Below are 17182 nucleotides of genomic sequence, written 5' to 3'. Positions count from 1 at the left end.
CATTCCTGCACTGTGGCAGGTGCAAATGGCAAATGGCGTTTCCATGCATTTAGCTGGCCGCAAAAAAGAAAAAAAAAAAACCGAATGCAACACCTTTTGTTTGGCGATCGTGTGCTAATACGCTGTGAAAAAGTGGTTCACCTTCGCTCACCCCTCATGTCTCTTCCGTTAGCTGACACTTTGCAATGCCTTTTTGTTCGGCATTTTGTTTGGCCGGGCTCTTTTCTTTCTTTTTAGCCATCTTTTGGGCTCCAGCCGCTTTTCTGCGGGCGTTAACCGAGGCTGTTTTGTTGTTGACTTTGCGCTCCAGTTGTTGGTCGCGAAAAAAAAAGGGACTGCCGGTGGTCTTGGTATAGTGGTGCTTAAAGGGGTGGCGCAGAGTAAAAGCCAAGCGCCTGTTAGAGAGTGCATATTTGCCTTTGTGGAACTATCATTAAACAAGTGAAGCCACCAGCAGAAAACTGCGGAAAACTACTGCACACGAGCCACCACATAAGGCAGCTCACCTCAATCTACCACACGAAACACATTAAAAGCGAGGCCAAAAGACAAATGCATCCACACAAACAAAGCAACAAAGGAGCTTGGCTTACACTGAGATAAAAACTGTTTACAAATTCTATGCCTAACTATTTGTTTAAATATTTTATCATAATTTCATCATCCAGCCATCTAAGAAGTGTTAAAAATATATTAATATCTTTTAATATACATGAAAAAACTAGGTTTCATAATGCTCTTATTTTTCCCAGTGTAACTGCTGTCTTTTGACTTCTCGCCTGCAGTTTTGTAGCCTTTTTAAGCTTCTAACTACCGATGCTTCAATTGCACCTTCGTTTTTTTGTAACCCACAGAAGCAGCAGTAGTCTCTTCCTTGGCTTAATGTGTTTTACTGCTCCTTTCTCCACGTCCCGGCAACAGCTCAGCATCTCGGTATTCTGGTATCCTGGTATACTAGCTATCGCTTTTAGCCCTTTCATTTCTGCATTTGACACGAGATTTTGCATAGAACGGCGATCCACAGGAACTAACAACACTCGCAGGGCAAACAACCACAAAGGATGCCAAAGCAGCAGCCAAGTGTCGGCCTGTTTGCCCAAAAAATGCCTCGAGGACTGTTAAACCGATGCCTGGCATTGTCATCTCTCTATGATGTGCTCTTTTATTTTCTTCCGTTTGTTTTCCCTTTTTTCTCCCTTCTGGCGCTTGTGGTTTAAGCAATTTAAGGATTTTCTGTTGGGCATTTGAGTGATTTCTGATTGTTGTGTTTTGTGGGTGGACAGCCCGCCTTTCTTTTTCGTTTTGTTTGCTGAGTGAAAATAGATCAGTTTAGGATGGAAAAACCTTAGGGATGTTAGCAAGGATTAGGTTAATTGCTTGAGAGGCAAAAAGAAAGGTAACAAAGTGTTAAGACTCTTAAGCTTTGGCCTCAAGGGAAAGTTATGAAAGCTAAAACCGCAGCACAAGAGAGAAAAATACGTATACGTAATGTTAAGTCAATTTGTTGATTAAATATGAACTTTTTCTTCTTTAAAAGACACATTTTTATATATTTACTCAGAGTATAACATACATCTGCATCAACCTCTATTTTGTTTGTAAATTCATGAACTGGAACTTAACTAGTTTCAGCACTTTATTGGTTGTCAAGCACTTTTGACCCCAAAGGCCACCACAACGGACCTGCTTGCCGCGCATCCCCTTATAAAGAGAAACAACGCTTCAATTTGTCTCAAGTTGTCAGGTCGCGTTGTTGGTGTTTTTTTTTTCTTCTACTATGCACTTTCAACTCATGGCTGCCACTTTTCTCGCCCTGTAACTTTCATCAGCCAACTAGTGCTGGCTGCTCGGTCTTGTCGGTGACTTTGACACCGTTTTCCACTTTTCGTTAGCATGTGAGTGAGCAGGGAAGCCAACCAATCCTTCGGCCCTCCCGTCAGTGCCACGCCTACGTTGACATGGCACTTATTTTCTTATTATTAAGTATACGCTTAGTGGGCCTGCGAGAGGGGAAGATGGCGATGCTGCAGCTGCGGAAGTGCGCCAAGTAATGATTACTTTGTGTCTGCCACTGACAAATGCCGTCAGTCAAAGTCAAACTTGGTGACGAAGGATGCAGGACGCAGGACGCAGGACGGAGGCCAAGACCTCGGCTGGGATGCTAGGTGCTGGGGATGGTGTTGACGACGACTCAATGCGGAAGGAAGTTCAAGCACAAAAGGTGCACCAGTCAATGTAAAGGAGTCGCCGGTCTCCTTCGTTCTTCCCGCTCCTTTGGCCTGTGCATTCATGTGCATCGGCTTTCGATGGGATCAGAGAGGTGAAGCAGTACGTCGACAGTCCATTTCAATGCCCAGAAAGTGAGCTGTAACGCGTCGACGAAAAAGTGCACATTGTCTGTTTTGAAATTCTAATAAGAGAGTTTCACTTTTTCATCTCAACGAATTCATTGTTGAATTTCCAATAAGAGTTTCATGGAGAAGAAATAAAGCTGTGGAACCTTAAGTAAGGTAAAAGGAGAGCGAGGGCTCATAAATAGTAATAGATTCTTTAAGTTAAGAGAAGGAAAAACTTTCATATTTTTAGACCAATTTGATAAGATAAATGAAACGTTTCATGCAAGGTAGCACGATCTTTGCTATCAGCTTGTTTGTCTGGAGATAAAAACATTTGTTTGTCCAAACAAAAAAATTAAACAGTTAAAATCAAGTTTAGGTAGAAAGTATATGTCAAACCCTTTATTGGGAAAAATAATGACCTCCATTTCGAAATGCCATCAACCAGCTGTAATGACATTAAAAGCTCCAGGGGATATCCCGTTCAGATAACCAAAAAATCATTCCACTCTAGGCTCTGGCCGATTGAAGGCCATCCCCACACAAAATTCAATTTCCTATCCACTTAGCCATTGATTACCATGGCCCGAACAGAGCACACCAACGGCTTCCGTCGCCATCCCGTCAAATCCGTCCAAACAACACATAGCCATCGCTGTCTCCACTTCAGTCCTCATCCCCCCAAAAGCGATCCATCTCCTTGTGCTTGGCATTTCCGCTGTCACTCGCTTTAATTACGCCCCCGCACCCCGTTCGACTTTCTGGCCGAGTGACTGGCCAAATCCAGAAATCCTCTATCAATAGATGAAATATGCCCGTCAATGCACTGGCCTCTGGCCATCATCAGTCATGGGCATATTTTGACAGTGGCATTAGTCGGAAGCTTCGAATCCAGTAGTTGGAGGGGTCCCCAGCTAGCTTCGCGTTGATTCTCATTTGCAATCGAAACTTGTCCACGGGTGACAATCAATGTGATACTGACTTTTGGCCAGCAATTCTCCTTTGGGCCATAATCCATTCGAGACGTTCTAGGCTTGGCATTGGCGTTGCCAGCATTCAAATGGCTTTCGGTTAGGCATTTTCTCGCTAACGATGCAAAGTGGCAATCAATATTTCTTTTGTTGCCTTCCCTAATTAATAGCAGATAAAAGTTCTTCTGTGCATATTTGGCCTTTGTATGGCTGTGTTCTGGCATATTTTGGCTTTTTGTAATAAGCCAAAAACTTTTGTATAGCGGCCTCAAATTGGATGTGTCAGTTGCAGTCGATTTGTTAAGTTAATTGGTTAGACCAAGAAAACATCCGCCTAGCTTGCAAATTCAGAGTAATTATCTTTATTTCTGTAGTTGACCGTTCTTTTCTATTTAAAATGTAATATATTTTCTTTAATTAGTGGTACGTAGAGTGGGAAAACCCTTTTGTTTGTTGTGAGCTTTACCATCCATCTGTCTGATGCCTATCAAAGTCTGTAGTGCCAAATATAAAACAATCGGAATTTAATAAACGATATGAAGTGTGTCTGGGAGCTGCGGACTCGTGTCAAAATATAAATAACCGAAGGTTGTAAGACATGGAACGGGAGGTTCGACTTCGGCTTTCTAGATAATTTTCAGCACATTTGATCAATAAAAAATGAAGCAGACTTTTTTTTCATTTTTTTAGTTTGAGAAAAAAAAGCCGCCAACTGCCGAATTTCTTTGGAAATTTGATAAGAAGTAACCTGTGTTTATATTATGACTTTGAAAGTTACTTACTTTTTATTACTAAAAATTTGAGTTTCACGTAAAATTTAAATAGGTTAATTGTATTCTTAAAATTTTACAATTTTATTTACTTTAGAAATAAAAAAAGTGTTAAAAATCCAAATAAACCAACTTGTTAAGAGCATGCATTCACGTGAATGATAAGGTCGAAAGCGATACAGATCTTGCCAATAAATCGGTATCTATTGCAAAATTTCATTAGCCAATTTGTTAATGAGAATTTTTTTGGCAAATTAAAAATTCTGGGCGGTATAAATATTGGGACCAATAGCCTAAAATGATCACAGTACCCTCTCAGTCTGGGAAACGAGAACTTCAACAATCTGCAGACATGAGGAATATTTACGGTAACTGCAAACGCAGGAAAACCAATAGAAGGAGCTAACCGATAACTTTCTTGGTCCCACAGCTTTTGCCTTGCTGCTCCTTGCAGTCTCTGCAAGCACCACCAGCGGTGCCAGCGTTTCCGACCTTCTGTGTCGCAACAAGGCCAACGGCATCCGAGCCCTGGTGCCAGGTAGCTGTTCCAGGTTCTATGAGTGCAGCAACGGTGTTGCTAAGGAATACACCTGTCCCAAATTCTATGACTTTAAGATCCGCAGTTGCGTTAGCTACGACACTGGCTGCATCGAGGGTGTTGTGGTAGAGCCTGTTGCCCAGAGCCAGTCCACCCGGGATACCGCTGAGCCGTGCAATGGGGCTACCACCACTGCACCGCCGTGTACTAAGACCACGACAAAGCCTCCATGCGCTGAAAATCCTACCACCACCACTACCTGTGCCCCTGGAGTGATCACAACGACTACGACTACAACCACTGAGGCTCCAACGACAACTACAACCACTGAGGCTCCCACGACAACTACAACCACAACAACATGTGCTTCAACAACAACAACGACGACTACCACAACAACCACAACCACAACTACAACGACAACCACAACTACAACAACAACCACAACTACAACGACAACCACAACTACAACGACAACCACTACTACATGTGCTCCAACAACAACAACGACAACGACAACTACTACCACTACCACAACAACAACAACTACAACTTCAACGACAACCACAACCACTACGACATGTGCTCCAACAACAACTTCGACTACAACAACAACCACTACCACTACCACTACCACTACTACAACCACAACCACAACCACAACCACAACCACAACCACAACCACAACCACAACCACAACCACAACCACAACCACAACGACATGTGCTCCAACAACAACGACGACTACGACGACAACCACAACAACCACCACCACTACAACTACAACTACCACCACGACCACTACTACAACGACAACTACAACATGCGCTCCAACAACAACTACCACCACCACCACTACCACAACCACCACCACCACCACCACGACTACGACAACCACCACCACTACTACTACGACAACAACTACAACATGTGCTCCAACAACAACCACTACAACAACGACAACGACAACTACTACCACTACCACGACAACTACTACCACTACCACGACAACTACAACCACCACTACTACTACAACAACAACTACCACAACTTGTGCCCCAACAACAACCTCTACTACGACAACCACCACCACCACTACAACTACAACTACCACCACAACCACTACTACAACGACGACTACCACATGTGCCCCAACAACAACGTCTACCACGACAACTACAACCACCACTACTACTACTACAACGACAACTACCACAACCTGTGCCCCAACAACAACCTCTACTACGACAACCACCACCACCACTACAACTACAACTACCACCACAACCACACTAATACTACAACGACGACTACCACATGTGCCCCAACAACAACGTCTACCACGACAACTACAACCACCACTACTACTACTACAACGACAACTACCACAACTTGTGCCCCAACAACAACCTCTACTACGACAACCACCACCACCACTACAACTACAACTACCACCACAACCACTTCTACAACGACAACTACCACATGTGCCCCAACAACAACGTCTACCACGACAACTACAACCACGACTACTACTACTACAACGACAACTACCACAACCTGTGCCCCAACAACAACCTCTACTACGACAACCACTACAACTACAACTACCACCACAACCACTACTACAACGACGACTACCACATGTGCCCCAACAACAACGTCTACCACGACAACTACAACCACCACTACTACTACTACAACGACAACTACCACAACCTGTGCCCCAACAACAACCTCTACTACGACAACCACCACCACCACTACAACTACAACTACCACCACAACCACTACTACAACGACGACTACCACATGTGCCCCAACAACAACGTCTACCACGACAACTACAACCACCACTACTACTACTACAACGACAACTACCACAACTTGTGCCCCAACAACAACCTCTACTACGACAACCACCACTACTACTACTACGACAACTACAACATGTGCTCCAACCACTACAAGCACTACCACCACCACTACCACAACAACAACTACAACATGCGCCCCAACAAAAACAACTACCACGACTACTTGCGCACCAACTACAACTACAACGGCTTGCGGAGAAACAACTACAACCACAACGGCTTGCGGAGAAACAACTACAACAGTCTGCCCCACAGCCGCTAAGGCCGTGGCTGCCACTCAATCGAAACGTAATCCCGTCCGTCGCAACCCCGTCCACCGTCTCCTTTGGGAAGTGGCTCAATGGGCTGGTATTTCCTCCGCCAGCTCCGCTAGCTCCGAGACTCAGATTAAGGTTTCTTGCTACGGCAAGCCCGACGGATTCCTGATGGCATCCCCCGAGCGCTGCAATGACTACTACATCTGTCGTCACCAGCGCGCCTTGAAGGTCAGCTGCGGTGATAGATACTTCAACGGACTGAAGGGCATCTGCGATCTTCCCGAAAACACCAGTTGTGTTCAATCCTAAGTGATAGATCCCCATTTGGCTGACACTCAATATCATCATGGAAATGTGACAAGAAACAATGGATCGAAAATTTTAATTAATTAGAAAACAGCACTATTTGAACATGCACTTCAAAAAAAGCAAAGGCTTATAAAAAGCTATATGAAAAAATGATCTATCTTTTATTTTATGGGGCTTAAAAGATATAAATTTGGAAATATTTTCAAATTAACATTATGAAAAGCTATCTACAGTAGCTGTTTTTCGTTTGTTCTTTGATAAAGCTTAACATTCTTCAACTTTACAGATAAATATTTATTCATTAAACTTAATTTAATCTAAAATAAGTACATATATGTATAATATTTCCTAATTTCTTTTTATTTTTGAATATTTTTATTGCAGCATCACAGCCTCACGTTGATCCCCCTAACATCCAGAATTCCGAGCAAAGCGCACAAAAACCATTTGAAAAATCCTCACGCACAATGAAAAACGACGTCGTGCGATGGAGCAGGCAGCCAACTAGCAACATTAACATCAGCAGCAGTAGCAGCATCAGCGGAAGCAGCAGCAACAGTCGAAGCGGCAGCAGCAATATCAGCCACAAACACAGAAGCAAAAGCAACAAATTAAATGCTCGACAATTAGGGCCACATGCTGCCAGAAGTTGTCAGCAGAGAGAAGGAGATGTCGAAGGAGAAGAACAACAACAACAGCAACAAACAATCATTGAATGTGATATAGGAAATTTCAATTTCGATTGCAATTTATTCAAAACTAGTTTTTTAACGCAATACAAACCGAAACTTAGTGGCAAGATAAACTGCAACAGCAACAGCAACCGAAACAGAAGCAAATGCAACCACAGCAGCAGCAGAATCAGCAGCAGACACTTGGCGAAAACGAAATCAGTGTTGCTGTTAGCTCTGCAATTTAGTGCCGTAGTTTTTTTATGTAATTTTAATGTCGGTTTCGTGGCCGGAAGTGTGGCATCATCGGCGGCGGCGGCAACATCATCAGCAAGCGGCTCATCACCGCCAGCGCCTGCATCCCCGCCCTCAGCTGCTGCACCACCATCGCCGCCATCACCACCGTCATCACCACTTAAAGTGGATCCAAATGGCCAATCGCCAGTGCTGCCGCCCTACATTCTCGACTATGAGACGGGCGGACGGGTCAAGTTAACGCCAAACAGTGGAAAGTATGGCCAATCGGGCAGTTCCGGTAGTAACAACCAAATCGTTGGACACTATACACACACCTGGGCGGTGCACATACCGAACGGCGATAATGGCATGGCCGATGCTGTAGCCAAGGATCACGGTTTCGTCAATTTGGGCAAGGTAAGAGAGATTTTTCAGCTAAATATACTTTAGTTTATATATTTTATCTGGGAAACATAGAGAGAATCCTTATCCGGGTCACATTCTGAGTCCCGGTTGCTTCATTTGTCAAAGAAGTTCTGGCCAACACCTAAAGCAATATCCAGTGAGACTCGTTAGCCAGTTTAGCATATGATTAGAACACTCAAATGTGAGACTATTAAAAGTTTGTGGCACAGGAGAGAAGTTTCTCGTTATGGAAAGAAGCACTTGGCTCTGGGGGTAAACTCCATATCAGTTGATATGGAACAGCACTGGACAAAGTTTCTCCTGTTGAAATCAGTTCTGTTTTCCCTTCTTGCATCCTCTGCATTCCTATGCTTTTCAGCTTTGCTTGGTTTGCCTGTCAGTCACGGAAAACATTGTCCGGGGGGTGGTAAGTGGGTGCAGAAATGCGGGCACAGGTGTTGCCGTTGGACAAGTTTAATCTGAAAGCATTTCGACCATGTACTTTCAACTGCTACTTTGATACACACACCTTCGGCAACGGCTTCAGCATCTCCGATTTCTGCACTCCGCTCACTTTCCCGGGACAGACGCGAACCCGCTAAGTGACTGTCAAGTTATCCTGGCAATGGGAATGGCCAGCACAAATGGAGCTCAAATCGCCTTGTAATGGCATCGTTTGCGATAAAACAAGGCAGCTGGTAGATAGATGTGGGGCGGTGGTAGAATTGCCCCTAAGTATGGATTTACAGATGCTTTGCTGGGAAAACTACACTAAAAGAAATGAATTGTAAGTGGTTCTTGAAAGATGAACTTTAAATATTCCTGATAGAATGGTAGATATTTATTAAAGAAATTCTATTTAATTATAGAATGTTTTTATTTTCCAATATTTTTACACCATTCTTCTCGAAAAGTGTATCACAACAACTATCTGGCAACCATCTACCATCCTATGGGGCATTTGAAAGTAAAATGCATTTCAAACAGTTATTTTTGCGGCTGCCAAGGGTTAAGTCCTGCTCCCGCTGTCTGAGCTCCAAATGGATCCCGGCATTTGGGTTTTCAATTGAGGAGCAGACCGGCACGCAGGTGCCTGATGTAAAAAGCCCCAGCCACGAAAAGCTCAACTGTGTCGATTTCCATTATACGGTTCCCCTTTGTCAGGAGAAATGGATTGGATGGGTGGCTCTGCCAGTGGCGACTTAAGTAGCCTTCGCCGTGTCGATGGAAATTAGTATCACTCACAATACCGCACGTACTCTTTCGACCATTGACTTAATTGCCAGAAACAAAAAGCGGAAAATTCAATTTATGAAGGCGGTGCTCAGGACGAAACTTTTGTTAGCACTCCGAACTAGTGGAAACGGACGAGAGCGTAAGACTCTGGCGTAAAAACGGCAGATGGCCGGACTTTGGGGGCCGCGAAAGTTAATTGAAAATTAATTTTAAATGGCATTGTTAAAATGAATCCAACTTAAGGCCAACCTGAATGGGAACAGACACCAGCGACCGACTCTCTGCAAATGAAATGTGCCGTTTTGCATAATTAGATGACGCCCGCCGAAATGGCTGTAAAACTGTAATGAACTGAGCGCCAAGCGGAAGTGGAAATGAATCTTAGACCTTCTGCCTTACTTACCTTTATTAATTGCCAACTTGATTGCTGGGAAATGAAAAACGAAGAAGTAGTTAAGGAAATTACTAGAGAAATTTAAACTGTTTGCTTGGGCTTAAGATAGAAAGATAGAATTTCGTCAAGAAACTTAAAACTTTATGAGACATTTGATGTATTTCCTCTTAAATCATTTATAACTTTCCTCTTTTGAAGCCTTGTTTTGGGTTATATTTCAAACACATAACTTAGAAAGTGATTTTCTTGTTCTTAGTTCTCACCTGTACAATTGAAATGAAATGCTTTGGTAACCCCTTCAACCTGAACCTTGTTACGCTTTGCTTCATCCAACACGAACTTCCAACAACGCCCCCGTTGATCTTTCACCCCCGATTCCGAAAACATTTGAAACATAACTCGTCGAAAAGTGTTGCCAAACATTTCGCACTTGTTCGTGTTGCTGCTTTTCCCCTTTCTGTTTTTCATGTTGTAATTTTTTGTGGGTGAGAACAGCAGGGGCAACAGCAACAACAACTAAATTGAAACTAAAAACTAAACTCGCTGAGCAAACAAGTTACAAGTGCCAAAAAGCAGTAGCAGCATCAACCTAGGAGCAAAAACAATTAATAAAACCATAAAGATGAAGTAGTAGGACGCGAGACTTTTTGCCATTTGCTGCTGTACAACAGTCAGAATTTTGCGATTTTAAGTTGAAACAACCAGGGTCGTCGTGATGTTTGTTTTCCTGAAGGAGGAGGATCACACCAGCATTGCAGGGCACATCAACAAATTCGGTGTGTCAGAAGTTTTAATGAAAACGATGCTCTCTCTCTCTCTTTCTCTCTCTCTCTCTCTATAGATATATATATAATTTATATACATATAGCCCTTCTTGTTCTAGCCAGCCAGTTCCTTGGTTTTGGCCCATCAAGTTTTCAGCGTTGGAAACTTTTTGGCACCGAAATTATGATGATAAAATAGACAAAATAAAGTTTTCTGGACAACGGCAGTTGGCGAGAGATATTCGGAGACAAGGAAAGTGCGAAATTGTAAAGGAATGCTTATTAACTGCACTTTTAATTTCGTTTTCCTTTCGGTGCCAAGCGCAGGAATTTTGGTAAATATAAGAGGAATTTAGGGACAAATTCTAGGAGCTTCTGTGGATTTTTGTAGATTTTTAATTAGTTAAGATACCATTTCCTTATTAATATTTAATCTTTCAGGTTTTTCATTATAATTTTTCAATTATTTTTTTTTCATTTTTAACTGCACTTTCATATTTGATTGCCTTTTTTGATAATCAAGAAGGCTTTCCATTAAAAAGGGAAAAAAATTTGAGAACTTATTTAGAAGGTTCCTGCTTGCTGGTCCTTTACCTTTTTTTCCTCTGCTGTTTGTCATTTGCTTATCTGACTTTAGTCTTCCGGTCCCGCCTCCTTTCTCCGCATTTCTCCCACTATTGTTCGACTTTTGTATAGCGTCATTTACATAACACTCACTCTTTGTCCTGCCGCTGCATCTGTTTGGGTTCCTTCTTGGTCCTTCTTAAGCTCCTATTGTCTTCCTTTGGTCTTCCTCTGGGCAGCTGCTGATAAATGTTATCCCTCGGCCTCGGCCACTCATCAATTTAATTGGAAAGCAAGGAAGCGGGCAAAAAGCCTTCCTCGCCACCGAAATAATTTGCCTTTTTTCGTGCTGATTTTTTTTTGTTTTTTAATTAATTTGCCACTTTCTTGAGGCAGGCGGGTCAATTGAATTATTGATCGATCGACAGATTGATTGATTTTGTGGCTGCCTGCGGCACGCGATTGCATTGCGCGCTTATTGCATTCACGTAATTAAAATCACAGCCAGCCCGGCGAATGTCCTTTGATGAGGACATTCATTTTCCACCTGGAAGCTCTCTCTTTGCACTTAATTCTGTACTGCAGGGGCCATCTTTGACAAAGGTCAACGGCTTATTAATAAGGGTCTGTTGGGAATCCGAGTCCGGGTCAGGCGTATCTTGTTGACCTCAAACTGAAATGGAGGCTGACCCTTTTTTTCTTACTTTGATTATTTTCTGTCTCAAGGGAAACTTCAGCAGAAAAGGTAAAGTTTTCAATAAGGCTTAATTGGTTAACAATTTGACAAGATGTCGGGCACTAAGGTGACACTCTTGGGCCTAAGCTCGGCTTAAAAAATTCAACATTTTTATTAATTAGTTCTTAGTAATATATAACCTTTATTTTAGGTACCTTGGGGACTTATAAGGGGTCTCTCAATATTTCAAGTCGCATTAAAAAGAGTTTAAACTACAAACTTATATATCACCTTCAGTACTTAAACAGCTTAAGGAAAAAACCCATACTGGGTTGTCATTTTTTGCCAAATTGCATATATAAATTAAATCAGTGTTGGGTTAAGCAGTTTAACCCCAGCTTTAACCCCAGTTGACAAATTTTCGAAATATATTTTTGCACTTTTGCATGTCGGAAAGTTTGCCAACGAAAGTTAAATATTGTAGGTGTCTATGTCAGTGTGTTTGTCTATGTACACATTTGTACTTATGTGCCAGTGTGTGTGTGAGTGCGGATATGTATATGTGTGCTGGCGTGTCCTTTGTTCGGATTTCGCGTGGCTGCCAGGCGGATATCGTTGATAAATTTTAAGTCAAAAACTCGGAAAATATTTATGACTTAACTTTTGTTTAGTAACAAAGCAACACGCAGGCTCTTTCGGTATCTCAGTATGCTTGCAGCCCCCTCCTGCCCCTCTGGCAGGATATCACAATTGTCACAAAACTTGGATCCCTATGCAAATGGCAGAGGAAAGATGGAAAGCGGGGCGGGGGATTCGCCTTTAGCTTGTTTTTGAGAACTTGTACAACTTTAATCACATGACATGGGGAATACCAGAAGTTTACATAATTTTCTGCTTTTTCGTCATTGATCCTTGGAGAAAGTTTTTCGGGTGCAATACGCCTGCAGCTGACAGCGGAAGCAGGAGGGATATTGACATGGAGTCCTTTTCCTAATTGAATATGTAAAACCAAAATGCGATTGAGTGTGAAATGAGTGAGTCGACCGACTGCCAATCCAACCAACTGCCTTTATGTACTCCCACATCCTAGGAAAGTTTCTCAAACGTTCAATTGAACAGACAAGTTTCTGGGTAACATATTTTATTCAACTTCTCGTTCTTTTTTTTTTTTATTTCTCCAGCATCGAGTAAAATTAAGTTTACTGCTTTTGTGCCGCAAATGAATCAATGATGGAAATAGTGTGGAATTTACCCGTGTGTGTGCTTCTGGGAAAACTTTTTGTGCATTTGCCAATACTGCAGAAAAGTTCGAATGAACCTAATAAATATTTCGCAATTCATTGCCAACTTTTTCGCCCAAAATTTGCATCCCGAAATCGATTCAATTGGCCTGAAAACCCAACCATTGTCACTTCTGTTCTTTCAACATTCTGGTTTTCACTAGCAGGCTAACAGGCAAGAATTGCTGACTTTAAGGAGCTCAATTAACTTGGCCATGTTCTTTTTGATGACCCACCACCAACAATTTCCTGATCTTACGGAAGGAAGAATAAAATTTAACAGCCACCTGACCTGTTACAATGTTCAGTGGTTGGCCAAGGAGCAACTTTGTTCGTAATGGTGATGAAGTTGATGTTTATGCTTCACGGCAGGCAGTAAAATTAATTAGCTAAATTTATGAGACAAACGCAAGGGAGGTTTTCCAAGAAAACAGATCTTATTAGGGCGATAATTTTTCACTCTCAGCTAATTGAAAGACAGGTAAATGTACGGATTTTCCTATGCCGAGACTGCACTTTCAGGGAGCTATTAAAATTGTATGCATATTTTTTATAAAGACCTGCTTATTTTTCATCTCTTTTTTCGGCACTTACCGATTCCTTGAAGGAGATGCTTTCCATCAAAATATTCTTTATCCTTTGGCTATGCAGGGACTGCATAAATATTATAGATATCCTCTCCATCAAAAGTTCAATCATCTGCTCCATCATCAACTTTGAAGGGAGCACTTCACTTGACTGAGCTGACCCGCCTCAAAGGAAAGTTTACTCTTTCGCACTTCTCTCTCCGCCGGCCATTGCAAATCATTCTCGTTTTTTCCCCTTCGATTTTTTCCTCATTTTTTACCATATTTTAATGCATATTTTTGGGGCGTCTTTTTTTTCCGTTTTTCCCTTTTTATGTTTTGGTTGGTATTAACAAGAAATCGCCAACAAAACATGAATAACGAGACGAAGACGTTGGAAAACGTTGCGTAAAAGTTTTTTCAAGTTGCGGCTGTTGTTGTTGGTAACGCCCAATCGCATCGTGTTTACTTAGCTTATCTTTTTGGGCTGCTGACAGTTTTTGTTCTCAGGGAGCTTTTCTGGGGGGAAAATGTGAAAATAAAAATATTTGTAAATAGGAATCCAAGGGAGACAAGCCAAAGTAAACGGGCGTTTTTAGCCACGGCTTAACCACGCCTCTAACTTGGGCTTTTTGTCCCCGAAAAAATGCTTTCAGCATGGGGTGTGCCATTCTCTTTATTTTTCTTTTTTTTTTGTTTTTGTTGGCATCTTCAGAATCTCCCATCCATTGTCGTTTATATGCAGGCTGAAAATCATTAGAGAATCGCGGGCTTTGCCTTTGTCCAGTTGTGGATTTCTTTTTGTTTCGCCGTCTGGACACGCCCTGGCTTTTCCCGATGATCTCCTCCCTTTTGCTGTACCGGCAATTGGCGTTTGGGCCTCAGTCGAGTGGAAAATTGCTAATGGCCAGAAGAGCAGACCCTAAGCAAAAAAAGAAGAATAAAAAACCAAACTGTGACTTCTCGCAAATGGCCGCTGTGATTTTAATTAAAAGTCCTGAGGGGGAAAGTCACAGTCACTCTGGGGACAATCGACGTTGGCCAAAAGTCAAAGTTGACTTGATTTTAGGGTCCTTTTAATTGCCCTCCAAAGCGGGCAATGAAAAATGCGCAAAATAAAACGAAACTCGTAAATTTATACATTGCTCAATCAAGTGTAACGATTGCAGCATAAATATTGAAAATTTTCCGGTCTGTATATTGAATTTTTATCCCTCGAATCTCCCTCAGCTTGGCCAAACAAATCGTTAACAATTGCAGGTCATAGGGTGATGGTGGATTGGAATCAAATCAACACTTTCCGCTTGATTAGGCCAATATGGAAATTTGATATTTGACCGCTGTCAGTTCGAGGGCAATTAGAAAATATTGTTCAAATATTTGGAAAGCTTTTGTTTTAATTTGTTTTATCAAAAATCAAAAGCCCTGCAGGCGTATTTACATTGATATGTTCATTTTTGTGCATGTCACACTCTGCGTATACTTTATGTGAAATCATACTCATACGCCATGTGTATTGTTATTATCTTTTCTAAGATTAAAATGGTAATTAATGAACCGTTAAATGCTATTAGAAAGCATAAATGAATGGTGATTTCTGTAGGCGTTCTCTGTTCTGTGCGCTCTTAATTAATGTTTACCCCTTTCCCATGTCGCAATAAATTATTGATCGCCCTGATGACCTGACCTGCCGCCTCGGTTCACTTCTCCTCCCCTCGCTATCCACTTGGCCCGCATGCCAAATGACAATTTGAGTTATTAGTGCCACATTCATATATCACGATTGTGTCTGTGGGAATGGATTGGCATTTTAATTGCCACCGACACATTCAAGTGCCGTTTAACGTTGATCCTAGCTAAATGGTTTCATGATTTAGATGGAATAAAATCGAAGAGTGCACTACAAATACATTAGAAACTTACAGTAGGCACACCTTGTCACTTACATTTTTTTGGGTTCTGACATATATGAAATTAAATATGAAAAATGAGAATTTCGTTTCGTTGACATTGATGCAGAATTGATTGGTTGCTATTTTCGTTTTGCCAGCCTTGGAGTTTTAATAATCCTTGGAGTGTCAATTGCACAATCACTTTCAACAGTTCTCTCTCCTTTTGTGATACAATTTTAATTAACTTGACGACAGCATTTGCAAGCTGACAGACTGACTATAAATCTGGCAACGATTATTCCTTTGTGCTGTCCAAAAAATTCTCCAAGCCATTTCCCTCTGTCTCTCATTCTTCTCTTGCCATGAAACTTTGTCCTCGTTGTGATTTGGCATGCATTCAAAAAGTTTTACACGATACAAAAGCATTTTGTTCTGCCTGCCAACTGACATTGAAAAAAGCGACGCATATAACGGATGGCAATCAACGCTGCAATTATGTAAGTGTATGTGTTTGAACTTGTGTTTGTATTTGTATAGGTTGTATGTGTGTGTGTGTATGGAATGTCGCCTGTATATTGAACTTGCATGCTGACCTTAGCCTGCTTTTTAGCCACATTTCAGTTGCTTAGTCATTTTGGCACTAGGGGTACAGAAGAGACTCTATAAAAAGAAAAATATATTATCACCTTTTTCAATCAAGTATTAAATTTAACACAAATATATTTATATTTTTTTTTGGAAAGTTAATAAAATTTATTTTTTTTAATATATATATTTTATGAAGAGAAAACACTGTATAGAAGTTCCACTGTGACTAAAAAGTACTGCATGGCAAATGTGTTGCATACTTTTAGGCTCCCCTTGCATCCTTCTCTCTTCAACGCTCAATGCAGCCCTCGTTCATGGCCACATCAGCATCAGCTTTAGCTTTAGCCATAGCTTTTGCTATAGCTTTACCATCGGCAGCGGCTTCAAAGTCGCGTTCAACGTCAAGTGGCCCACTCGGCATTCCACTTGAAGCGTAATGAAAGCATTTTTGCCACTAACACATGTGAAGAGGGCAGTTGAGAGTGAGGGAGAGGGAATGGGATACATAGTGTGTGAATGAGAGACAGAATGAGAGACAGGGACAAGCACTTGCTTAGGTTTAGTGTGTGTGCGACATCAGATTGACACTTGTCAGAATCATTTCTGTCTACACTACAGCAAATTGTGGCCCAAAGGTCATACAGAAAAGAAGGGAAGGAAAATTAGCCAAAAGAAAGAAAAATAAGACAGAATTACCAACCATTCCCTTAACCTTTATTTAGTCCTTTTGGCCCTAACTTGATTACACAAAGTTCGAGATCTGTAATTCCATTAAGATTTCTGTCTCATTGCACAGCAGTGTCAAGTTCATTTGTTTCCACAGACTCTGCAGATTGTGTGCCACCTGGCTG

General features: G+C 41.7%; 2 protein-coding genes across 5 annotated transcripts in view; both read left to right on the top strand.

The window, feature by feature from the left end:
- LOC108113713 (furin-like protease 1, isoforms 1/1-X/2) overlaps positions 1-17182 on the top strand; it is a 133541-nt gene that overhangs the window by 73377 nt on the left and 42982 nt on the right. For all 4 annotated transcript variants that reach the window (XM_017224392.2, XM_017224393.2, XM_017224394.2 and 1 more), the window contains one exon: positions 7443-8383. In XM_017224392.2, the coding sequence (XP_017079881.1) occupies positions 7526-8383 (858 nt within the window). In that variant the 5' untranslated portion in view covers positions 7443-7525. The remainder of the gene's footprint in view (positions 1-7442; positions 8384-17182) is intronic.
- Positions 4398-7159, top strand: LOC108113716 (mucin-5AC). The gene is given in 3 exon segments (XM_017224397.2): positions 4398-4445; positions 4508-5910; positions 5913-7159. Coding segments are annotated over 3 exon segments (2565 nt in total). The 5' UTR covers positions 4398-4429; the 3' UTR covers positions 7059-7159.

This window comes from Drosophila eugracilis, unplaced genomic scaffold (assembly GCF_018153835.1).
Source record: "Drosophila eugracilis isolate 14026-0451.02 unplaced genomic scaffold, ASM1815383v1 contig_367, whole genome shotgun sequence".
In the NCBI taxonomy this organism is placed as follows: domain Eukaryota; kingdom Metazoa; phylum Arthropoda; class Insecta; order Diptera; family Drosophilidae; genus Drosophila; species Drosophila eugracilis.
Note: the sequence above shows the minus strand (reverse complement) of the source record. Positions and strands in the feature narration are given on the sequence as shown.